This window comes from Canis lupus, chromosome 10 (assembly GCF_003254725.2).
Source record: "Canis lupus dingo isolate Sandy chromosome 10, ASM325472v2, whole genome shotgun sequence".
NCBI classification, from domain to species: domain Eukaryota; kingdom Metazoa; phylum Chordata; class Mammalia; order Carnivora; family Canidae; genus Canis; species Canis lupus.
The window spans coordinates 42,337,075-42,363,157 of NC_064252.1; the positions used below are offsets into that span (position 1 = coordinate 42,337,075).

General features: G+C 46.1%; 1 protein-coding gene across 1 annotated transcript in view; it reads left to right on the top strand.

Moving 5' to 3' along the window:
• RFX8 (regulatory factor X8) overlaps window positions 1-26,083 on the top strand; it is a 64,797-nt gene that overhangs the window by 32,254 nt on the left and 6,460 nt on the right. Inside the window, 9 exon segments of the mRNA XM_025463809.3 lie at window positions 5,299-5,362; window positions 10,126-10,236; window positions 10,816-10,893; window positions 13,200-13,313; window positions 14,117-14,267; window positions 16,865-16,923; window positions 18,475-18,631; window positions 20,775-20,869; window positions 23,966-24,080. Of these exon segments, the coding sequence (XP_025319594.2) occupies window positions 5,299-5,362; window positions 10,126-10,236; window positions 10,816-10,893; window positions 13,200-13,313; window positions 14,117-14,267; window positions 16,865-16,923; window positions 18,475-18,631; window positions 20,775-20,869; window positions 23,966-24,080 (944 nt within the window).

Below are 26,083 nucleotides of genomic sequence, written 5' to 3' on the forward strand. Positions count from 1 at the left end.
ATTAGACTTCCAGCATTTGCAAAGGTGTTCCCTGCAATCATCATTTTGCAATTAGGTTGCTCATAAAATCTAATGGGTCAGGGTATGGTTAAGCAGTATAAAAACCAGCAGCCCCCAATGCAGGACATGACTAATCCACGAACACTCAGCAAACCAATTTTTAAAATAAGGTGGTTATTGTCTATTTTAAGTTTCAAATACCTGATGTCTTACTCTGTCCTCATGTATATTGTTTTTTATCCTAAACGTACATCTTGCAAGACAGAATGGATAGAGAGAAGGCTCTGCAGTCAGAGCTGGGTCTCTAGCTCTTTGAATTGTTTCTCTTTTCTGATACATAAAATGGGGATAATAATGAATTATTATCTATCTACCTTGTGGATTGTTATGTTAGAAGAATTTAGGGAATACAAAGTAAAGCACTTAGCAATAAATAAGTGCTCAGTGGATTGTAGGGATTAGTATCACTGGTAAAAGCAAAATTATATCAAAGAAAGCTTTTGTTTTTCAATCCTAATGACACGTGTCCTTCTACAGCTACATACATTTATTATTTTAATTTTAGCTATAAAAATATTCATCAAGTTAAGTTCATCTAATCAGACTGAAACATAATTATTCATGTGCTTTGAGTAAAAATTGAAATTGGATCCTTTAATGACTGCAAAGTGAAGCACCTTTGCTCTGCAATCTGACAACAAACAAGTATGGTCCACGAATTAGGTTTTATTACATTTTTATCCTCTTACCTTTGTAATTGCTTCAAGTTGTTTCACTGCTGTTGGAGTGATTTGAGAGGACAAATTACGAGGCCAAAATGATGTAAATGAAAGTCTGGATTAATGACAAATGATGTCAAAACCTGAGAATGTGAATGCAAATTGTACTTAGACTATAAGAAAGTCAAATGCCAAAAAGTGTATTGAGCTAACACTGCATTTGAAAGATTTTATGGTTAAAAACAAAATGAGTTGTGTGCCATATAATCTACATAGCAGTCCTCCTCATGCTGAATCCTTCTTTAGCCAAATTTATCATAAAAACAAATTCAAGTAATGGGGTGCCTGGGTGGCTCAGTCTCTTAAGCACCCAACACTTGATTTCTGCTCAGGTCATGATCTCGGGGTCATGAGATCAAGCCCTGTGTCCTGCATCGGGCTCCATGCTCAAGAGGGAGTCTGCTCCAGATTCTCTATCGTACTGTATGAATTCTGAGCCTTCCTTCTTCCTAAGTCTTTCTCCTTCCATTTCCAGGGGACCCTTTGTGGCCCCTTCTGACCACCACCACCCCATCCCTAGTGGTTAAATCCTGACATCCTGGGCCTGGGGCTCAGGAGACAGTTCATAAGGAACACAAGTGACTTCACTGGGCAGACTTGATTCGGGGTTTCTCTTAAGCCCTGAGCTTCACTGGATTTGACACCATGAAATACCTCAGGCCTCAGAGAATGGTGGAAGAAGACCTCGTGGACAGGAAGCCCTTCATTCATGGCAAGGCTGGCTCTGGATGTTAGTGTGTTTTTTTTAGAACCATATTTCAGCAATGACTATGCTTTTGACCACAACCTAATAAATGTCCCAAAGGACTGAATCAGAACCACACAAGGGAAGTGATGCAGTAACAGTGACCCCTAGAACACGAGGCCATCCTGGCTGGCACCCCAAGAGCTGAAACTGTCACCTCCAATGCTGCTTTGGCCTCCCTACCCTCTCCACCCTGATTGCCTCTCCCCTTGAGTGATAAACCTCACCTGTCTTCCAGTCTCCCTTTCTAGCTCAGCCCAGCCTTGTCTGAAGATTAAAGCATGGGGCCAATGTCTACAGTGTCTGTTTGGCCTAGTTGGCCAGATCCTCTGGGCACCAATGCCCTCGCCCTGGGCCTCCATGGATCCCCCTCTTGCCACAAGGCTGGTCTCCAACAGCAACCCTCTGCTCACCTGCTTTGTAGCCTGGCTCTCATACTGCCTCCCTCTCTCTCACTAACTGGTGCATACTTTCATGCATCTTTGCTTGAAGGGGGCCTTTGAGACTAGCAAATTTTTTAAATAAATAGATAGGATTATACTAAACCCAGACCCATGTTATGAGCCATTGACATGAATTAAGGGATCCCAAAGGTTGGAAGAGGCAACCTTGCCATTGTTTTGAACAAGTTAGCTGTCACTGTCTGGCCAGAAAGAGATGGACACTTTTTTGTAATATCTCTCTTTGAAGATGAGATTTTATTTTTCCTGTCACTATTGTTTCAAAGGATAAAATCCCCCATCTAAATGTTACAAAAATAAAATAACTCCCCCTTGAGAATAGGGGGCTTGTGTTTCCTAGTCTGATACACAAAGGCTTCTATGTGGCAGGAAGTTCCCTTTCAGCCTCCTTTGAACAGTGAGGAGGGTAACACCATGCTCCTTTCAATGGTTGTTAAATTAAACTCATATACTATGTTAAACACATGGCAGAAACTTGGGACTCGCATTTATACTCTCAGTTGATTGGCTTCCAAAGCTACCAGAATCAGGGTCAGAGCAGAGGGGCTGAGCAATAAGGCAAGAGGGTTGCCCTTGTCTTGCTTTTTTTTTTTTTTTTAAGATTTTATTTATTTATTCATGAGAGACACAGAGACAGAGAGAGGCAGAGACACAGGCAGAGGGAGAAGCAGGCTCCAAGCAGGGAGCCCGATGTAGGACTCGATCCCGGGACTCTAGGATCATGCCCTGAACTGAAGGCATTGGCTCAACCACTGAGCCACCCAGGCATCCCCGTTGTCTTGCTTTAAGTCAGAAATCAAACCTTCTAGCTTCCAGATTCCTGTTTCTAAGCAGCTAAAGGAATGTCCCAGGAAGATTGCTGTCATCATCAAAAGAGTTTAGTAAGTGCTGTCCAAGTACAGTGTTAAGATAAGTACCAACCAGGGATCCCTGGGTGGTGCAGCGGTTTGGCGCCTGCCTTTGGCCCAGGGCGCGATCCTGGAGACCCGGGATTGAATCCCACGTCGGGGTCCCGGTGCATGGAGCCTGCTTCTCCCTCTGCCTGTGTCTCTGTCTCTCTCTCTCTCTGTGTGACTATCATAAATAAATAAAAATTAAAAAAAAAGATAAGTACCAACCAAAGGGGCTAACTAATCACAAGTGAAGCTCTCCTGAGCTTATCAAACTGATAATTTATAGGCACGTAGACTAACAATGGGATAGCACAGGCCCCCCGACATTTGTTCCCCTAACACCCCATACTGCAACTGTCTTAACTCCCATGCAGTATCTTTGCAGTTATGTAACATCTTTTATCCTCTATAGGCTGTTACCTCTGTGAGAACAGCCTCTCTACCATGATCATAGCTATATCCCCCAAAGCCTAGTGCAGTGCCTGACATATAGTAGGCATGCAGTAAATATTTGATGAGGGATGGATGGATGGATGGATGGATGGATGGATGGATGACACTGAATACACTCATATTTTGAATGAATATCTTGCATTCATTTTTCCAAAGAGAATATATTAGGAGTAGCATATTAACAGAATATGGAATTACAGAGAAATTTTTTCCTTCCAATGTAGTTGACAAGAGACCTCACAAGTGATTTTTAGGGCATCTCTTCAAGGCTGATGACTATATATTTTTATATAAATTCCTCTTCTATTAGCCATTTACTCAGTGAACTTTCTGACCTTCTTTTTTTTTAAGATCTTTTATTTTTTATTTGTGAGAGCAAGAGAGAGAACACAAGCAGGGGGGAGGGATAGAGGGAGAGTGAGAAACAGACTCCCCACTGAGCAGGGAGCCTGATGTGGGGCCCAATCCCTGGACCCGGGGATCATGACCTGAGCTGAAGGCAGACACAACTGACTAAACCATCCAGGCACCCCTCCTCTGTCTTCTTTCATTCTAGGTTTTATCCAATGTTTTATTTATTATTTGTTGATCTTGAGGAACTGTCTCAGAACCTGAGTGGCAAAGGGCTCTTTACATATTTTACCTGGAGAAACTCCATCATTGTCCATACCTACCTGAGAGACCACTGGGATATGACAAGTAGAATTCCAAGACATCTCAAATTCTTCACCTGTGGCTCTCCTTGCACCATCCATCAATCCATCATGCTATGTAGAGAAAGATAAATATATCTTTCCTCCAGATTCTGTTCAGATCCCATGTTCTGAAACCCTCTTGTCATTGAGCACTCCAAAGTACAATTCCCGTTGTGATAACAACTCTTAATGGAAGGTGAAGAGGGTGGCTTTCTAGTGGTTTTGTATCCAAACCCTAATCTATTTGCCCTGTTTTGAAATAGAATATTACGTAGAAACATTCATCAGAGGGGTATCAAGTAATCTCAGTTTCCTACAAGTTGGGTTGGAGACTGGAGACACAGAAACCTTCAGCAGGGAGCTTCTGGGGTTTTGGAGAGGCTGGAAGGGGCTGTAGTCTCTCCCTGTGTGAGATAAAAGCCATTGGCTTCCATCTCCCCTGCTCCCCTGGACTCTGACCTCTTCCCAGGCCATCCTATCTTGAAGACCACCTCCTTGCTTCCAGATGTAGAGAACTAGTCTACTGCCTTCCTCTTTTCTTTGTATGTTTACATAGAGTTGAAACAATCTGGTGTGATGATGTGCATTGAGTTGGAGTGGACAGAGCCTCCACAGCTCTGAGGATGGTAGGGGAACTGGGAAGGAGATGCCACCTCCTCTGGCATCCAGCAAATACACATTTCCTGTGCAAAGAGGGTCATCTCTGGGCTCCCAGTTTCTCAAATACCCAGAATTAGAGGGAAAATGTACCACACCACATGGAGAGGACTGAATCTGTTCTCCATGACATACAAATGTCTTCATTATAAGGTATGAATCCAAGAGGCATGGGGAAATGCAATGTGCATCTCATTATCCTCCATTTCCTTGTTCTGTGAAGGTGCCTACAACCTCCATCGACTCAAAAGATATTATCATTTCTGAATTGGTCCATTTAAAAGCCCCAAATCAGGAAGTATAAAACTTCATTTCCATAATGATTTTTCTTTTCTCTCAGGAGCAAGCTCTACCCATGGTGACATCATAACCTTACTTCTAAGGGGGAATAAACCCTTCAAAAGAAATACATGGCAGTCTCAGTCACAGAAATTGATTTTTTTAACTCCAAGCAGGTGCTAATCACCAGTCATGTATAGAAACTTGGAGGAGAGTTTTGAAATAAAAGTTATACCCCATATAAGTAAACTTGCTGCAAAAAAAAATCACTTCATGCTTGCGCTCAGAAACAGGTGGCTTACTAAAATTATTTCTCTGTTATCTGTTCTGTCACAGTGGAGACATCATTGCCTTTGAAAAATCTCCTAATTATAACAGCATTATCCAACAAAAAGGAACAGTGAGTATGGAATAAAATAGAGTTACTATAACGGACCCTGCAATAGTCAGTAATTGCTAGATCAGATGCAACTGTTTTCCTGTGTTTGATGGTCATGTTATGTGTGACCCTTAAACACTCACCCATTTGGCCAGGGTTGTTGATTATCCACAATGTGCCACACACTGTGCTGGGACAGATGTCCTCAAGGAGTATACTGTTCACTGCACATCAGCTGTTTGTGTTTCTTTTGCTATAATTAAGAAGGATGTATAAGTTGTTAGCAATCAAATTGTGTGAAAGCATCTCCATATTACAATTATAGCTCTTTGAATTAGGACACCAGAATTATTCATAGCTAATCTATGACATCACGAGTTGAATTTTACTTAAGTTGTCTGAGATGACGTGGTAGTACTTTGATACTGTCTTGTGGATTGGTGTCATTGAATGGATGAATTTATAAAAAACCTTTTTTTGTGACCAACACTCTTGAGGACTGAATGAGGTATGAAAGAAAAGTAAAAACATATGCTCTATACTTGAATAGAATACAGTTTCATGGTTGGGGAAATAAGATAGACATGAAATAACTGGTGTGCTGGGATACGGGCAGGGTAGGCTGTAGGTGGATTGGGAAGTCCAAAGTGGGATTGGAAGAGAAAGATTGTAGTGGGCCAGAGTGATTAGGGAAGGCCTCATGGAAGAGGTGGCCTGTGTTTGTTTCCTATTGCTCCTATAACAAATTAGCACAAATGTAGTGATTTAAAACACAAACTTATTTTCTTACAGTTCTAGAAGTCACAGTGTGACGTGGTTCTCACCAGACTAAGATCAAAGTGCTGGCTACAGTCTTTCTGCGGGGTGTGGGGGAAAAATCCATGTTCTTTTGTCTTTTCCAACTTTTGAGGCTGCCCATGTTCCTTGGCTCATGACCCCTTCACCAGTCTTCAAACCCAGCAAAGGCAGGCTGAGTCTTTCTCATACTGCCATCCCTCTGGCTCTTTGCAGCTGCAAAGGGCTCCCTGCTATTAAGAACCCTTGTGATTACATTGGGACTGCCTAGATGATCCAGATAATCTCCCCATCTCAACATCCTTAATCACATGTGCAGAGTCTCTCTCACCATCTAAGGTTCTGGGGATTAGGATGTGGACATCTTTGGCCATTATTCTGCTTGCCACACGCCTCCTTAAGCTGAGCCTGGAGGGATCACTTGGATCTTCTTTAGGGGACATTCATGTTGAGGGTGTACTCTGCATTCATGCTGGGAGGTGTATGGGCAGTAGACTTTGTACTGCTCTCTCTGCACTCTGACTCTGTGGGGTCAGATGGTAGATAGCTTGTCAATGTCAGGCCAAGGAATTTACATTTCGCCTATAGTAAAGACTGGTGGAGACTATAGGCCACCATTGAGGCATCTTTAGAAGAAGAATGACAGGTTATGTTTGCTTTGGGGGTGATAACAGAGGCATGAGTGTTGTCAAGGATGCAGGAAGGACCAATGGCATCCAGGAGAATTGATAGGGAAGGCAGACAATGCCTAGAGGATTGATATTGACTAGAAAGGTCTCCCATTGTATCTCTAGGGTATGACACACAGTATGCGCTTGCTGAAGATTACAATGACATTTTTTGGAACTGTTGAAAATCCCAAACTTCATTTGACATCTAAATAGATGTTTGGGAGAACCTAGATGGCTCAGTGGTTGAGGGTCTGCCTTTGGCTAGGGTCATGATCCCGGGGTCAAGGGATGGAGTCCCACATCAAGCTTCCCATGGAGAGCCTGCTTCTCCCTCTGCCTATGTCTCTGCCTTTCTGCTGATCTCTCATGAATAAATTTTAAAATATTTTTAAAAAATAAATAGTTGCTTGAATAGAAATTTGAAAATCTAAGTAGAATTTCTCACTTTTTTCTTTGTCATTTTGCTGAATTATTTTTCCAGAATGGGAATTCCTCTGATTCTTTCCTGAATGCCTTCTCCTGCAGAAATTCTGACTTAAATGATTCTGTAACATACTTCCACATTAGATTTCTGATTGTTTATGTTGTAAGGAAAAGATTTCAATTTGTGGTTTTAAAACAAAATTTTTTTGAAAGATCAGTTCTTTTCACAGGAAGAGCCTGGAAAGGATGAACTCCAGGAACACACAACTTTGCTTTTTGTTATTTTTTAGTAATTGATTACTTTTACATTTTCCTTACGTTACTACAATAGTACATTGCTACGATAGTACATAGTACATTAAACAGGTAGAACTGTGATATATTTGCCATGTTGAAATGTAGCAATTTCTGCAGCGAGACAAAGAACAGTCTGCCTGGAACTGCGATTCTTAACTTGAGCATGTGTAAGGCTCCCTTGGGAGGCTGATCAAAATGACAGATTTCTGCCTTCATCTGATCTACTAGGGCCCTCGGGATATGAACCCCAAGCGCTCCCAGGGATTCTGATGTACATGGTATCAGGACCACACTTGAGAAACACGGGCTTTGATCATAGCAACATCAGCCTCAGGAGCATTGATGAACACAGGAGTTCAAGGTGTGCTCTACAGAAAACGGATATAGTTAGGGTAAAATGTGGAAGGTAGGAGAAGCTAGCCCAATGCTGGTATTCCTTAGTGCTTCTCTAATAGAAGATGGATGGCCACACCAGTGAACTCCATGAAATAGCTCCATCCTTCTTGATGACCCACACCCATGTACTACAAGGGCTGTCCATCCATGACTCCAAATAAAGCCAGTGTTCCAAAGTGAGAGAAATGGGAATTGAATAGTACCCAGTGCAAACCCAGTAGAAACCAAACACCCATAGGAAATGACATCCTTTGAGCTGTCACCTTTCTGTGCGACTACTTTATGTATTTAGACACCCACACCTCTATTTATTCCAAAAATATCAACAAGGGGAATTTCAACTTGGCACTTCATAGTATCAAGTACATAGTGTGCATGGCTCCAGGGAAAGGGTCAGTTGCTTTCATCAGATCTCAAAGGGGTTCAGGACCACGAAGAGTTAAATAGTAAAGATTTTAGGACACTGAGAAGACTGTTGGCCATGACCCTGAAGCTCCACTGATCCTCACTGTGATATGGGTTGATAACAGGAGAGTATGAGAGAAGGAGGAAGCTGGAAGCCCCAAGTGGGGTGGTCACTGAGTGCCACTCCTCTCCATAAGGGTGAGGCAGGCAGTTCAGAAGGCTGCTCTTCCCTCACATGACTTGTAGACAGGAACATACTGCAAACCCACATAAACAATCTACTAAGCAAGATATAAGTGAGTAGCTCAGTGAGGCTCTAAGTATGTAAGATCTGAGGATATAAGATCTAAGGGTGAAATACTGATCTTGGAACTGTACTGTCACAGAGCAAACCATTGGAGAATGAAGAGGAAAACTTTCACACGTGTTACAATCCAATGTAGCCAGGGATCCCTGGGTGGCACAGCGGTTTGGCACCTGCCTTTGGCCCAGGGCGCGATCCTGGTAGACCCGGGATCGAGTCCCACATCGGGCTCCCGGTGCATGGAGCCTGCTTCTCCCTCTGCCTGTGTCTTTGCCTCTCTCTCTCTCTGTGACTATCATAAAAAAAAAAAAAATTCCAATGTAGCCAGCTCAATTTCCAACTCCTACAACTCCTAGAAATGACTTCATCCAACTCTATTGACATGGAAATTATTCAAAAGTTGTTCTGGGATCCCTGGGTGGCGCAGCTGTTTGGTGCCTGCCTTTGGCCCAGGGCGCGATCCTGGAGACCCGGGATCGGATCCCACGTCGGGCTCCCGGTGCATGGAGCCTGCTTCTCCCTCTGCCTGTGTCTCTGCCTCTCTCTCTCTCTCTCACTGTGTGCCTATCATAAATAAATAAAAATTAAAAAAAAAAAGTCTTTAAAAAAAGTTGTTCTGAAAAATCTTGAAGAAGTCATTTAATATAAAAATTAAGGTCCTGGGATCCCTGGGTGGCGCAGAGGTTTGGCGCCTGCCTTTGGCCCAGGGTGCGATCCTGGAGACCCGGGATCGAATCCCACGTTGGGCTCCCTGACAGGAGCCTGCTTCTCCCTCTGCCTGTGTCTCTGCCTCTCTCTCTCTCTCTCTCTCTCTCTCTCTGTGTGTGTGTGTGTGTGACTATCATAAATAAATAAAAAATTAAAAAAAAATCAAGGTCCTTCAATCAATCAGGAGGGATCATGCCTTCCCTTGCTCAAAGGGGACAGCAGGAAGGAATGTTGGATTTGCTTTCTGCGATGTTGCCTTTTTTTTCCTTGATGGAATGTTTTGCCATTCTGTAGTTTGTCCTTCTGAAGTCTGTGCTCTTCGTTTTCCATGGTAGTTAGGCCCTAAGATTTCTGATACAACTCATCCTTTTTATAATACAGGCATTATGACCTAGCAGGATATGGTTTTATTTCAAGGAGGGACAGGTACATAGACAAAGATTTTATAAATGTATTTGTGGTATTAAATTATTCATAGATAATATTTTCATCCCATGTTGCTATACAGCACTTGTAATACATGACCACAAGAGTGATACATTTGAGTAATATATTCAGTCCTAACTGCTTCCTGATGACCATAGTTTATGGAACATAGGGGAAGGTTAATATCACTTGGAATGAAATAAGGGGGAAAAGTTGCTAGGATTGATAATATGTCCAGAGGTGTGGATAAAGGTTACATAGAACATTAACCTGTAGTAGCAATGTGATTATTACCTGGTTTATATGAAAGAAAATCAATTTTATTTTAAAGAGATAATCCATGTGTAAATGGTTTCTAGTGTGAAAATCATTCACCGATAAAGACAGACCCAGTTGGATCCCCTTTGTCTGAATTCAGGAGATGTCCATTCTGGGAGCAAGAACTGGCAAAGAAGTATTCCTACAAAATGGTAGGCTTGCACACTCGGGAGAAACTAACTTTTCATGCTTTTGATGCTTAGAGGAGTAAATGTCTTCTTATTTTGCTTATGATCATTTGAACCAAATGGAGTAACATTTGCCTTCTCCCCAAACCCATGAGCACCAATGTTCCCTCCTGGGTTTGGTGGCAGTTAGGAAATGCAGGTCTTCCCCTCACATCCTATATAGAAAGGCTCTACCTGAGACCACTTTGTCATCTAGAGTGACAGAGCAGAGAATAGATAGGCAGATTTTCTAGAAATTGGGACTGGGGAATATGGAGGGGGAAATTGGGGTTTAGGGAGAGAGATGTCAGAGATTGGTGGCCTCTTTAGTGGGTGGTACATACCCTGGAGTTATGACATCAAAACTGAAGCTATATTGATGTTAGGCCAATAATATGTATGTATTGCTACCCAAAAATAAACAACACTGGAAGAGCTCAGCTACTGTCATATCAGAATCGCAACATCGCAATATAAGCAGCAGTTTCTAAAGGGCTTAAAGAGGCCTTTAAGGATCAGTTCATTCTTGAAGTCACCTGAAATTATTTTCCATATCCTTCCTAGATGGCCTTTCTTGCTGATGACTACTACAACTATTGCCAAGACATTCTACAAAACGTGAGGAACCAAGAATTTGAGAGGGTAGGGTTTTATCTATAAAATACAAGTATTTATGGCTCATTATTAATCCTTTCACTTGAAAAGACCCCCTGAAGGGGTATCAAGTGGTAATTCATTGCACTGTAGTGCTTAGAAGTCAGCTATTTATGGATATTGAGGAGATATCTGAGGTGATATTTTTATTCAGTTTTAATCATTTGGAAATTTTCCAAGGTGCGAATATAGCCTTATGCTTCAAATATAATTCAGCTATTTTTAAAGATCTAATTCCTGCTGATTTTGAATAAAGTATTGGTAACACTGTCCACCTTAGAATTTTCAGTAATGCTAAAGAGCCATTTTATTGATACATACTAACTAAAAAGAAGCAAGAGTTTGAAGCAGGGTCATCTGTGTTGTAATGATTGGGTTTTATTCTAGAAATGGCTGTGGGAAACACAAACAAATCTTTTAACCATTCTGAATTTTATCCTTTGAAGTAGAAATTCCTGGGCACACATTTAAATGAAAGCTTTTCTGATGCCTAGTGTTCTAAGTACTTTAAGTATGGTGATAATATTCATTTAGCATGAGTTCATTTAGTACTTATTCAGTGTAAAGCATTATAGTGGAGACCAAGATGTCTTCAGGATGGCCCCTATTCTACCAATGAAATTTTAGAAATATCCATCCACATTAAATATCTAATATACTCTTTTCCTTTATTTTCTCATCAAACATTAACCTAATTCTTACACTTGACTAGTGCCATTTCTAGAACTAGGAAGGTATTCTCCATAAGCCTCAAGAAGCTTATAGTCAGGTACTAAAAGAGGAATATAAGTCAATAAATATGATACAATATGGCAAGTTCTAGAATGACAACTTGATTAGATTGTTGTGGGTGCCAGGAGGAAGAGTAACAAAGATGGCCCAAGAGTCTCCCAAGGGGAATCCATGATACTGTTGATTGCAGTAGAAAAGCAAAGGTTCAAATACTCTTAAAAGTGCAGTAGGAAAGGGGTTCCAGGTAGAACCAATGGTGTAGGCAAAAGCAGCAAGATGTTCACAGGCATGACACAGCAGAAAGGTCACTATGACTAAATTAATATCTCTTAAGAAGAGAACCAGAGGGGATGTGGGGAAATAGTCTGGTGCTAGAAAGGGCCTCGTGCCCTGTGAAGAATTCTGATTGAGAAGGAGGTGGGGGAGCAATGATGCAAGATTGCCATATTGGAGCAGAGAACATTCAGGAGGCTTTGTCATGGTGGTATATGAGGTGGTGTCCAATCTGGAGCAGTGACAATGACATCAGAGAGAAAGATGGACAAATTGGAGAAATATTTCTGAACCAGATGCAGCAGGATTGGATGACTTTGGACAAAGGTGATGAGGGGGTCATCAGAGATGAGCCTGTGATTGCTACCTCATTCAGACCCACCAACCTCAAAGAGCCATGCTCCAAAGTTACCAACCTGACAGTAAAAGAATTAAATAATCCTGCTCATCTCATTATTGTATTTTTTGTTCAGTATCTATGAGTCATTTGGAGATGTCTTCTCTAAAATTAATGCCCCAATAATAGGATTCCAAATCACAGCCTCATCATCAGGTATGTTGAGAGTTGGCCAGAACTTCCTTGACAGCCTATATACAGGAATAGTTCCTTGCCTGGAGTCATTGTTGGGTCCTCACTTCAGGGTTTCAATGCTGCAAAATATTTGAGCCTGCAAAAATCCCAAAAAGGCAAGAGTTTTTCTCAGTTGGCATCTCAGATTGGCCACCTGGTTCAATAATAGAGTCTGAAGAGTCAACAGGGACAAACATAAAGAAAAGTTAGGAAGCTACCATTTTGTTCCACAACAAAAGGTGTCTACCTTTTGTAGTCTTTAAAGAAGGCTCCTATGTAGAATGATACAGGTGCCCTTTTGCTCACACGGTCCTTAGGTGAATTCTAACTTCTTGAGGAGACCTCTTTGATTACATACTGTTACACATCCTTCTGAGCTGACAAATAATTGAGGGAGTCAATCAATCAATGAACATTTATTCTAAACTGTGGTCTATGTCCTGTGGCTCATCCTATTACAATCAAAAGGAGCCCCCTTGTGGTCAGAAACAGCCTTCCTTCCAGAAAACTTCATGAAAAACCATGTTCCACATTATCCCATCCACCTGGCAGTTGCTCACTGATGGATTGCTGGAAAGAACACTTCTAAAATACAGCTTGGAAAAGTTCATAGGCCGAGCTTTACATTAACTGGACTGAAATCCATCCCATTATCATTTAGGGCTGATTAGGTATACAAGAGGGGATCACTTGGAGGTATGTTCTATTGTCTCATCAGGTGGAGGACTTGCTCACTTCCTTCTGGAAATCTCTGCAGCAAGACACAGTCATGCTTATGTCATTGCCCGATGTGTGCCAGCTCTTTAAATACTATGATGTGCAGCTGTACAAGGTAGGATGACATTTACTGGCCTTGCTGGTTTGTGTCCTTTCCAGAAACTGATACCAAATGCTAGGGTTAGAACTGCAGCAATTCTGTTCTGCAGTCTCTGTGGACTTCAGGCCCTCTAAGAAGTAAATCATGGTGTTGACGGAGCATTTTGATCTTTCCCTAAAACTCAGCTTTTCTTTTTAAATTCAGCGAGAGTTACCTCATATAATGAAAAAGCCAATACACATGGTAACCTATGATTCCAGTGGTTAGTGAACCCTGCACTGAGTCAAACTTCTTTCTCTGGTAATTTCAACAAAAGAAGCCTTTAAAAATGAGTAATTGGAATAATTGCTTTGGAATATACATATGGTTCTTGTTGGGTTTGTTTAATGCTCTATCTCTAAAGTGATTATTGTTACTGGGGAATCTGTTATATATAATTTCTGTGGTTCTCCTCAAGCTGGTCATGAACCTTTACCTCTTACTTATTTTTTAGATTATTTTTTAGAAATAATCTAGTGCCTCAAAGTTTTGAACACAAGGGTTGAAAACTGGAGGCTGGGTTCAACCCTTGTATATTTGGGTTTGATCCACCTACTACTGGTTAAAATAGTATCTCTTCAAATTTTCAATCAATTGTCAATATTTTAAGATCTTTGAAAAAAATCCCATTCTGGCTATATACCCTGCACCATGAGCAGTGGCTAGGGCTGCATGGTAGCTTTCTCTCTGAGTTTGTGGCATGTGTGACTGTGGCCACTTGCAACTAGAGAATGCCTACCTTGGCCCGCAGTCACCACACCTTGACAATTCTGTTGTAGGGCATTGAGGACATTCTCCTTCATGACTTTTTGGAAGATGTATCTATTCAGTACCTGAAATCTGTCCGGTTATTCAGTAAGAAATTTAAGCTGTGGCTACTTAATGCTTTGGAAGGTTTTCCAGCCCTTGTACAGATCTCCAAACTCAAAGGTAGGTTTCAATGAAAGAAAGAAATTCGGTGAGAGTAGGTGAAGTATCTAACTTTCAAACTGAGACAGGTCACTCCAGCTGTTGGGTAACTCTTCCCATCCTGTGCTAAACTGCAGTCCGCAAGGCCTGACCGGTTCGGATTTGCTGGCATTTTCTTTAGGGTGTTGGGTCCTTGTGCTGATCCATCCACACCCTTTCATGGACTGCCCCTTATAAATACTAACGTAGATTTTTGACAGGTCCACAGGGTTATTAGTTAGAGGTGCAGAAAAGGTGCCACTGACTATGGTCCAGGCAGGAGAGAAGCCGGCAGTGCGTCCAGCTGGTGGCTGATGTGTGCCTTCTCAGAGCAGTCCCCTGAGGGCAGCCTTTGGGCTCAGGGGCCATGTTAGCAGGACTGAACAGGGTTCTGGCTCGAAGAGTCTTCTGCCTCTTTGTGCTCTGTGTGGCCTCCCAGCAAGTCTTCAAAGAACATCACTCCCTCCTTAGAAATTCCTCCCTTGGGACACCTGGGTGGCTCAGTGGTTGTGTGTCTGCCTTTGGCTCAGAGTGTGTTCTGGGGTCCTGAGATCGAGTCCCACATAGGGCTCCCTGCATGGAGCCTGCTTCTCCCCCTCCCCGCCCATGTCTCTGCTTCTCTTTCTGTGTCTCTCATGAATAAATAAATAAAATCTTTAGGGTAAAAAAGAAAGAAAGAAATTCTTCCCATGTCCTAAACTTATTCACACCTCTTGGGCCACTGAGACATTCACACTTTGGTGGTCTCAGTCTCCTCGCTCACCTTCTAGAACATGTTCTAGAACATGTTCCCTTCCATCCTACTGCCAGGTGGTAGTCTCTGAATACTACTGCCCCCAGGCTGCTTGTCCACTCAAGGCCTACAATGGCTCACAATGCAAGCACTCACCCTTGTGTGTGTGACATGCTTTATGGTCCTGGAAATACCTCTTTTCTCCCTCCTGCCCTCCACCACCCATAGCTACCTCCAATGCCCTCCCTACCTGGGCCCTTGTCTTCCTGGGCCAGCTTGCTCCGGGCTGACTCAGCATACTGTTTGCTGTCTCCTGGAACAGCACCATATCTCATTGTAACCCACCAGCCTGCACCCTTTGCTGTGTTCAGCACTCACAGGGGAATCTTCATCCTGCAGGACCCCTGGAAGTGCTCCATGGCCGGGCAGGGGCCCTGAGCTGTGAGACTGCCAGCCAAGGACTGGCAGAGAGGGCGCATTGCAAGGAACATGAGGTCTGAAACTTGGTATGGCAGAGGGTCAAATGAGGAGACAAAGCCCCGCTCCAGCTTTCCTATGGTGACTTCAGCACTCAAGGCCAGTCTCCCTCTGGCCCTCCCCCAAGCTGCCTCAGAGCTTCCTCATTGATCGTCCACACCCCCACCTCCAGCATCGCCCGCTCTGTCACACTTCCCTCTACCCACCGTGATCCTTCTACACAATGTTCTGACTCATGAAACCTTCCATGACCTCTGCTGTCTGGATGGTCCACGCACCTTCACTCACTAGGCAGAGTCATTTACAGCTTAGCCTCTGGCCTCATCTTTGCCCCCAGCCTCCAGGGAGTCCTTCCATGGGTGCTCCCCAGCAACACAACACGGGTTGTCTCCAAAAAGGTCCACATTTCTGCTCCTGTCTCTGCCTAGTCTGCCAAACCCATCCTCATCCCCTGCCTCCCTCCCCTGCCAAGCCCTCACCCCTCCCTAACTCCTACCTTGCACATTCTAAGTGGAGCCACACCTGACACCTTTTTCCAAACAGGCCTCTCCCTTCCCTCTGTACCTCCCCCTTCTTTCCTTCTTCCCCAGGACAGGGGGGCACTTAGCCTGTTCTGAGGAAGGCGTCTGCACATCTGGTGACCCATCCTCAGAAGGTGAGGCCCTCCCTAGAGAGTTGAGGCTGCCCTCCTTTGTCCAACAATCCAGCGAATACCCCGCACACATTTATGGAGCACACACTGCGCCAGTGTCCCTCATAAATATTTGCCAGATGAATACACGCACACACTCCCTTTGTTTCCTCATTTCACCCTTTTCTTGAATCTTTTTTTTTTTTTAAGATTTATTTATTTATTTGAGAGAGAGAGCTGGGGGAAGCACAGAGGGAGAAAGAGAATCCTGAGCAGTCTCCCTGCTGAGCACAGAGTCTGATGCACTGCTCGATCCCAACACCCTGAGATTATGACCTGAGCTGAAACCAAGAGTCAGCCCCTTAACCGACTGAGCCCCCCAGTAGCCCCTCCTTGGGTGAGTTTTGGAGGGGAGCACTGTAGAGAAGACAAAATTGGGGAAACTCGAGCTTCCTGGGCAAAAGTCCTAAACTCCTTTGAGCAGGCACGTCAGATGCTGGGAGTGCATCACCTCCTGGTACAGAGGGGTGGGGGGAGCAGTGTTGTAGTCAAGTGGCCCCCGCCAGCACCTCTTGGCCATTTGGGAAAGGGTCAGTGGGCGGTGGGAAGACCAGGCCTCCCTGTGTGGAGGGCAGTTCAGGCGGCTGTACCTGCCTAGACAAACATGTGTGCCTCGTGTCTGTGCCATGTCCTCGTCCCCACAGTGTCAATAACGGCCATGTGTATTGTTCTCAACAGAAGTTACTGTGTTTGTCAAGAGACTAAGAAGAAAGACATACCTTTCCAACATGGCAAAGGTAGGTTTCAGCCCTCAGGAAGGAGGGAATGAAGCTGTTTCCTGCAGTAAAAAGTGAAAGCTGCTGGTCTCCCCTGAGAGCAGGGGGAGCTCCCTTGGAGGCTGGGTCCATCCATGCGGAGGGCAGAGGCAGACAGGAGGACCTTGCTGGCTACTGATGGGAAGGCACAGTGCACCCCAAACTCAGCTAGAAGCCAATGCCCCTGCTCCCCTCCTGAGAAGGGTTCTCCCTGCAGGAGAAAAAGCAAAAGCAGGTCAACATTCTAAAGTTCCAGAGGAGGACCCCACAGAAGTGCTGACCAGGGCCAGCCAGTGGCAGAGGTGAAGGGGCATCGTAACAGAGCCTGGGACAGCCAGACAGAGCCCTTCACCCTGTGCGTGGCCCCATGGACTCCGGGTGTCTGGGCCTCCAGGTCTCTCAGCTCTGACCTTTCCCCTCCCAGGTTATTTATGTAGCGTCAGTGTTAGAGGAAGGCAGAGAAGGGCTGAAAGAAAGGTTATATAATGCCGGCGTTTGGCCCCTCAGCTGCCTGTTCTGAAATCCTGTGACACTAGATCAGGACAGCACTTAGACTGCAGCTCTGTTCCAAACCAATCCCGGCTCAGCAGGAGCTCTGCTGGGCGCTCCACTTACCCACCTCTGTCCCCCCAGCACAAAACTCCCTCTTGACTTCACATTTCTTGGAGTTGTTTCCTGCCTATGTGCTTGCAGCCCATCCCATTCTCCAGCACTTTCTCATTTCTGTTTGGTCAACTGGTGACGGCCCCACAGCAAGGCCTCCATCCCAACCCCCGCCCAAGTGGCAAATCTTCTCTTTCTGAACACTGTTGCTTGGGAAAGTTTACTCACACCCAGGGGCCCTCGGCGTCCTCCCCTATCAGATGGAGGAGGTGGCTCTAGTGTCTGCTCCTCAGGCTGGTGTCTCTCATGAGCAGAGGATGACCCACTGCCATCAGGCTGGTGTGAGGATGACCCACCCCATCTAGAGTCTGGATGGACTCTAGAAGTGTAAGGAATTGGGTTGCCCCTGTTGGACGGCTGAGGAAATCAGCTCCCAGCAGCTGAATTCATGGCCCAAACCTCCAAGAGGGAAGGACAGAGACAGTGTCTGGGGGCCCACAGTCACCATCTGGATTAGGTCAATAGTCATGTCTGCAGCACCACACTCTCCTTGGAGAACTTCAGGCAGAGCCTTTGTGCTCCTCTCTAGAGTAGTTCAGGTTCATGGAATGGGGTGCAGAGAATAAGAACCAGGGGAAGAAGAGCCACAGAGCCCCGAGAGCCCTGACCACATCGGCCTCTGAGCGGAAGCACTCCGAATGGTGATTTTTCAGACAGGCTGTTCTAGAATGTGTGCAATTCAAACATTTCAATTGTCATTTAGGACAGTAAATTCAGTTTTAAAGGATAATACCCAAATCCACTTGTCTTTCTCCTCAAAAAATAAAAGTTAAAATTAAAAAAAAAAAAAAAGGTCATTTGGAGAGGGGGATTAGGCAAAAGTCAAAGGACAAGACTTAATGAAGTATTACGCTTCTCCATTATCTTTAGACTATGAGAATGCTATTGGAAAATAACAGAAGAGTCCACATTTTGAAGTCAGATCTGCATGCCATCATCGATCAAGGCACTCTGGACCTCTCTAAGAAAGCCCTGCCCAGTACCCCGAGTAGCTCGGTTGACCTGGAGATGCACACGGAGATGAAATGTAATCTTCCTCCTGCGGCTTAAAGCATGTGGGGTCTATTTGGGGCTGGCGTGGCCATGAGTAGTTTATGAATTCTTAATAGAGGTAGAACCTACTTTACTCTTTGGTATGATGATTTATCTGCTCCCACATCTCGTCCTGCAGGGGTGAGGAGCACCCCAGGGGATGCGCTCCGGGGCCTCCTCCTGGGTCTGCCAGCAGTGCTGATACACGAGTGTTGGATGGATGGACAGATGAGTTTGGTTATTGCTTCCCGGTATTTCTTTCTGGAAAAAAAATCAATCTGGAGTGTCTCCTTTGGAAAAAACGTTTCCACATCGATCTCACACATGCAGATTCAGCAGTGTCTTTTTTTTTTTTTTTTTTTTTTTTTACCTTTGTCTGAATTGGATTCAGTTAGCTCCCGGCCTGGCCAGCTTCTGCTCTCACTATTGTTACATCACCAAGTATTCTTTTGAACAAGTTTAGCCACGGTGCTCTTACCGTATTCCTCTGCTTTCCAAACAAGTGATATTAAGCAGGCTGATATTCCTGCCCTTTGCTATTTGATAGTTGTAATTATTTTTCAAGGGGAAAAAAAAAATCTCCCTTCCACAAAGGGCTCAGCAAGCTGCCTGACAGCACGGTTCCATCTCCCGGAAGCAAAGTGAGAGAAGGAGCTGTCCTCATTCAGTGGGGAGAAACTGGATGCTGATTCAGGAGGAGAGCTACAGAAGGTGCATGACCTCCTCCCCAGACGATGGGTGAATCTCTAGGCCTTTGGATGAGAGTTGCCAGGAGGGGGCTAAGAGGGCCCTGCTCCATTCGTGCCTGTTCCCGATGCTCCACCACGATGGCCTCACTCCCCCCTGCACCTGGCCCTGTCCTGATACACTTAACAGTGCATAGAGCTGCCTCCCCAGAACCTGTGGGCTTCTTCAGGTGTCATCTGTGGCTCATTCATGTGTCGCACATGGTAATACTTCCATACTTCATAACTAGATGAATACAGGGATTCAGTAGTACATAAATGAACCACAAATTATCCTGGCCTCTTTCTTTAATCTTGAAGTAGGGCCGACTTTGGTAGGATTGTACCAGTTATTAAAATATTTAAATAGGTCCATACTTGTTGGCTGGTCTCCCCTGCCCCTGTTGCCCTACTGTCCCAAATCCCAGCTCCTCCCCTCCCAAACCAGGAACGAGAAGGTAAATGCCTAACCTAGCAAGCTTCAGAGATATGGATAAGTCATGCTCATTAGTAGGAGCCCAAAAGGCCCCCCTCCCAGGCTAATGGTTCTTCCCCAAACTCCAGGTGATTGCCCAAACCCTGCTCTTGCCCCCAGCCAGAGCCCAGGGAGCCCCAGGAGGGTATGAGGCCTCTCCCCAGATGCCTGCCCAGGGCTCCTGTGCTTCTGCTGGGCTCTTGTGAATAAAAGAACTTCCAAGGGGGCACAGAGCCAGCAAGGAGACAGTATTCTGGTACCCACTGCTGACACCTAGCAGGCAAATGCTTGAGGTATCCCTGGAGGATTCTCCAGATGAGGCCTGGCCCAGCCTCAGCAACCTACTTGGTTTTCTAAACTCTGCTTGGTACAGAGCTGCATGCAAAAAGGTGGGAGAGCCAAAGGCTATTCTTTGCTCAATGTTGCCCGTGAAGGTGGAGGACCCAAGTGCCAACATCACAAATGCTTGGGCTCCACCCTTCAGGTCTGTACTCACTGAGCCTGTAACCCCAGGCAAGGCACATCCTTCAGCAGCTTTGAGGTCCACCATTGGCTTAAAGGACATGAATAAACTACCCCTTTTGTGAAAACAGCAAGGGGAGGTGAGCTCATGTCTATATCATGCAATGAGCTCATCTGTAGCCAGGTTCTGTATAATTACAAGGTGTGGTTATTATTTCAAAATATTTTTTTTTCCATTTCAACGAGCGACAGAGGTGGTTCCTAAGAGGCAAGACCTTGTAACTCTGAACCAGCTGACCGCAGAAGTGACAAATACAGCTTTAGAATTCATCCTTTGTGTTCAAAAGCAGTGTAAGGCCCCAGGGAATTCCTTTGAACCGCAGGTCCAGTGTTGTGCCCAGGTTACCTAGTATACAAATACCTCCAGTAAAATCCTGCTACTTGGCTCACGGTCTTTTTGTTTCTTCTGTTTACAGGTTTAAGCAGTTTGATTGCTTTGCTGGGGACATCCACAGATCTCAGTGTATTCCTGAATTGTCTGTATTCAAATCTCCAAACATTTGTTCTTCAGGTACAAAACCATGATTTTTTTTTTAAGGGAAGAAGGGGCTGTTGCTCATTCTAACTATGTTTTAGCACCAGTGCCCATGGCTTGATGAAATGAAAGAATTTTCTCTGGCTAGAAATGTATCAAGGCTGGTGCCTATATTAAGAATAGGGAAGTAGTGTCTGACTCCTGTAGCAAGACAGGAATCAGAGGCTGGCACACGCAGGCATGTGTTTGTGGGTGAGCATGTGTAGCCTCGGGTATGTGTACAAGTGAGCACATATATACAGGTGAGTTGGGTGACAGTGAATAAGCATGTGTGTGGGGGTGAGCATGAGTATGTAGGTGAGTGTGTGTGAGGGTGGCTGAGCATGTGTGTGCAGGTGAGCATGTGTATGAAAGGGTGTGTGCAAGTGAGCATGTGTGTACAGATGAGCATGGATGAGTGTATGTGTACACCAAGCAGGAGTGTCTAGGGAAAAAAAGGGGGGGGGATTTTGTCTATTTGGGGAGAATGGTGCAGGTCTGGGTACTTTGCAGAACTATCCCAGTAGAGTGTCAGGCTTGATTTCATAAAATCAAAGACATATTGTTTTGGATACAGATGAGTTTGGTCCTTCTGGTCAGCTTGAAACTTGGGTGTTACTTGAATAGGGCTTTATTTTGGCTTGCTTGTCCTCCTCTTCTGCCTCAGCAGCCACACTGTAAGAGCTGAGAGTACCGCCAGAGAAAGCCACAGCACCCTTGCCCCAGTGGCCCACAGTGGGTGGTGGGCTAGGAGCTGGGGGCAATGCATTAAAACTTAGACCCAAACAAGGTAGCACAAGGCCGCCCCACCTTGAGGCATTGTCCTCTGAAGGCTGGGGCCCTTCGGAAAGGCCTTGATGAGGGAGGTGGGATTTAAACAGGATGTGGAAGGTGAATAGGATTAAAACAATATTCTGAAAGGGAACAGCCCACATGAGACTGGCATGAGCAGAAGGAGCATATGGAAAAATGGAGGACATATTTCCTGAAGAAGAAGCAGATGTCTCTGGAACAGAAAGCAAAGACTTGGAGGGCCTGGACCAGAAACTCGACTTTGGGCTTTCTCTGTTAAGCCTCAGTCACATTTCTTTCTCTCCCGTTTCCTGCCCTGCCTGATCTTGTCTGGATGCCCATTGAAGAGAGAGGGCGCAGAAAATGCCTAAGGCCACAAAGACTGCGGGCAGCCGTGGGGTCACACACCTCATAGAGAGAGATGAACCACAAAACTTTTCAGGAAGGAGCTTGAAAGTCAGTTCCAATCCTTGGCAGGGGTCTGTCCCCATTTTTTGCTTCTGGGTGATAATCACTCCAGATTCTGTATGGCTTTTATTCCTCCTCATTGGGCTTTGGCAAAGCTTATTTGTAACAGTGGTAAGCATGTGTCTAGGGTTGCGTTGCTGTGGAGACATGTATTCATTGGAAAGTTTCCTCCATAGAAGCCTTCAAGCCTCTGTCCCTTGTTTTGAGTATTCACGCCACCTCCGACTTCAACCAAGTTGTGTCTGAGACCACTGATGCCCCCCCCTGCCTGGGGGCAGCCCCAGAGGCTCGCCCTGTGTTGGGGCAGGACCCGCTGGATTTCCCGGACTCCGCCCCCGTATCTTCACCCTTCACAAATGAGGCATGTTAGAAAAATGGTGTATTTTGTAACCGTGCCTTCCAAGGGCTTGTTTTTGTACAACAGCCTGGCTGATAAAAAACAGACTACTGTCAGTAAAATACTCAGACTGTTAGGATGTAAGCCCCGAGGCCTGCCGGAGATGACTCACGGCGTCAGCGGCTAGCATCTGGCAGCGGGCTAGCACCGGGGACAGTCGCCGGGGCTCGGGTCCCTTCCCCCCAGCTCCTGCGGGGTCGGGCCTGGAGCAGCTTCGGGACATGGGAACCTGAAGTGTCAGTGGGGTGGCCAGCAGAGCACCAGAGGGACACCCCAGGGCGTTCACGGTTTCCCCCTGGAGTCTGAAGGTTCGTGCAGAGAGCTGGTCACCCAGGGCTACTTTCTCTATTGCTTTTATTTTTTTAAGATTTTATTTATTTATGCATGAGAGACACACAGAGAGAGACACAGGCAGAGGGAGAAGCAGGGAGCCCGATGTGAGACTCGGTCCTGGGTCTCCAGGATCACGCCCTGGGCTGAAGGCGGCGCCAAACCGCTGGGCCACCCGGGCTGCCCTCTCGATGCTTTTAAAAAGTTATCCTTGAATGTGCTGAGCGGGGCTGGTCCTGGGAGGCCGGCTTTGGGTGGTCAGAAGCACCGGCCCGGGGGCCCAAAGGCGCGGGGGAGGGCGCTGCTCCCGCCGGGGTCCCAGCCCCCCGGAGCCCCCCCAGCCCCGCAGCTGTGGGGGCGGAGGGGGAGGGTTAGGGATAGAGCAGAGGGCGTTCCCTCGTCTGCAGCCCCTCTGTCTCCACGCCTGCTCCCCCCAGCCTGCGGGCCAGCCGGCCGGTGGTCCCCAGGGCCCGGGAGACCCGGGAGGGCTTCGGGGCGTTCACTCCCGCGCCCGCGAGCCACACGATCCCGCGGCCCAAGGCGAGCCTCAGCCCGGGGGAGCTGCGCAGCCCGCGCGTGGTGGCGTCTCGCGGGTACCGGCTGCCCAGGCTGCCCCTCGCTGGCCGCCCGCGTGGGACCCTCCAGGCTCAGCCGTGCACGCGGCGCGGCGGCCAGCAAGGGATTCTGTGCCGCCCCCCGCCCCCCCCCAACCCCACGGGCCTTGGCAGGTGCGCAAGAGCCTCCAGCTCTCCCGATGGCATCCGCGAGGCCGCCCCTGCAGCCCTTCTCTGTGCGCCCCGCAGGTGACCGCCTTCAAACAATCGTGTGGGATGAAAACAAAATAAAACAAAAAAATGTAGGCCAGTTTCCCACCTCTTTTCTACTCTCCACCGACTTCAAAGGGTTCTGGCCTGGAATCATCTCCACAGGAGATGCCGGAGACCAGAAACAGGCCAGCGTGCCTCTGCCCCCGTCCCAGCCTGACCATTTCTTCCTCCTCCGCTCGGCCACCTGGGAGCATCTGTGCAGGGCAGCTGTGCGCACATGATCTTCTTGACTTGGTCATAAACCCCAGCATTTTTTTTCCCCTCACAAAAATGTAATAGCCAAGCAGAAACAAAGAAGAGTTTGTCCAATTGGCCGCCAGCTTCCAGCTACGATGGAATTTCCTTCTCACTGCCGTGAGCAAAGCCATGACCCTCTGCCACAGAGAGAGTTTCGGTAAGTCCGAGAATACCAAACAGTTTGTATTGAAAACTGCTATTAGAGCATAAGCATTTTCTGTGTTTCACATAGAATCCAGTCACCTTTTCTTTTCACCTGTGTATGTAAAATACAACATAGACACAAAAACCCTAATAATCGTTTTTTTAATGGCAACATGATAGCCCATCAAACAGCATGCTTCCCATTCCCATTCCATCCTGGTCCGATGCAGACGAAACTTCTCCTTGTTTCTGTTTTTGAATTGTGTGCTTGAGTGAGTGTGTTCAGAAAAGCACCCAGGGGGGCGATGGAGATGGAAAGGAACATGGGTTCCTTGGGGCACCCATATTTAAATTTCGTGAATAGTAGTCGATACAGTCATCATTGTATGCAGATAGTGGAAAGAGTGAAGCAGCATCCACTGCAAACTTTCTGGTCAGAGGTGGTCTTTCTCTGGGAAGGTCACCTCCGCTGCATCTGTGGCAAAGATGCCGCATAGGAGAGCAGTAGGAAGGGCAGTTCACCCCTGAGCCTTCCAGCCTCATGGAAAGGATCGTTTATTCCCGTGGACATTTATTGTGTCCCTACAAAGTCCCAGGCACCTTCCGGGGCATTGCAGTGAGAGGATAAAGTCTCCACCCTGTGAGCTTGCAGAGTGAAGACTCCCGGCTCCAGAGAGCTGCCGGATGCCCTCACGCCAGGTAGGTGAAACCTATTGTGGCCCAGTTTTCCCAGTTTTACTCTGGAACTCGACGGAGAGTGGCTGCTGTAAGCTGCCATGTAGGTGACACCCATTGGTAATGAGACTCTCCCCTTTGATGAAGTCCAAAATGACTCTGCTTTATGCTAATGCTCTCCCGGAGCAAAGTGATGGAGTGCAATCACAGAAAGAAACCCAGCCCTGAAGCTCTTGCCCCCTCCCCCGACACAACCCCTGTAGGACATCCAAGGAAAGTGTTTGCATTGGTCTCTTCTCTTTACATAGTTAAATAGGCCAGGGGTTGCTGGTCAGGCTCATTCCAGACAGGTCAGATCATTCCATCCCACCCAGATCCATCAAGGAAAAACAAACTCTGTATAAGGCTTTGAAATCGACAAAAGTTTGCTTGAAATGGACAAAAGGCTTTGAAAAAGGCCAAAGGTTCAGCACACACTTCTGAGTTATCTCCACCTTTCATTGTGTTTGAGTTATTTTGCAACTCTCTAAATTATATCAATAACAATGCAAATGATTCTCCTCCAGGGAAATGCAAACTAGTTGTGTCAGGTGGATGCTATTAATTACTGCCCTGAGGACAGATCTGTTGGGCATCTTTGTGTGAATTCTTTACTGTCTATATATGTTTAGTGCTTTGAATTCTCCTTTGAACCAATTGCAACATTTTATTAATTCCTCTTTAATAAACGACTTACATAAGATCTTTGATGCAGGTTTATTTTATATCTGTAGAGAGCCTCGGTTTTCCCTTCTTTAAAAAAAAGTATCTTTTAATGATAGCAATAAGCCAGACCCCCCTCCCCCACCCCCACCCCGCCCCTGCCTGCTTTTCAGCTGAACATTAATTATCCTTCTTTCCTGGAAGACCAAAGACCTTGGGATTTGGAGCACTCAGCTGAGTCGCAGGCCCTCCCGTCTTCCCCACATGATGTCCCTGATGGCAGCCCTTGCAGGCGGGTGGGCAGGAGAGAATGTCAGCCAGCTTCCCTTCCCACTTCCCCCCCAGGACAGGCACCCCACAGACTGCAACAGGGGAAAGGCGAGGCTGCATTTCCAGCCTCCCAGCGCCAGCTGGCCTCCTCCATACTCTGCCTCCACGGCTTCTCCCAGCCTGTCCCTTGTGTGCTGTGTGCCAGCTGTGTGCCCTGTGTGCTGAGGGGCGCATTCCCCAGCTCTGGGAATAGCACCTCTTTCTCTGTAGGATTGGCTTTTCTCCCACCTCATACTAGATGGGTTTTAAGTTCCCTTTCATGGCTCAGGCTATCTAGCTGTCTGTGCTTTCTGTCCAAAAGTCGCCTTG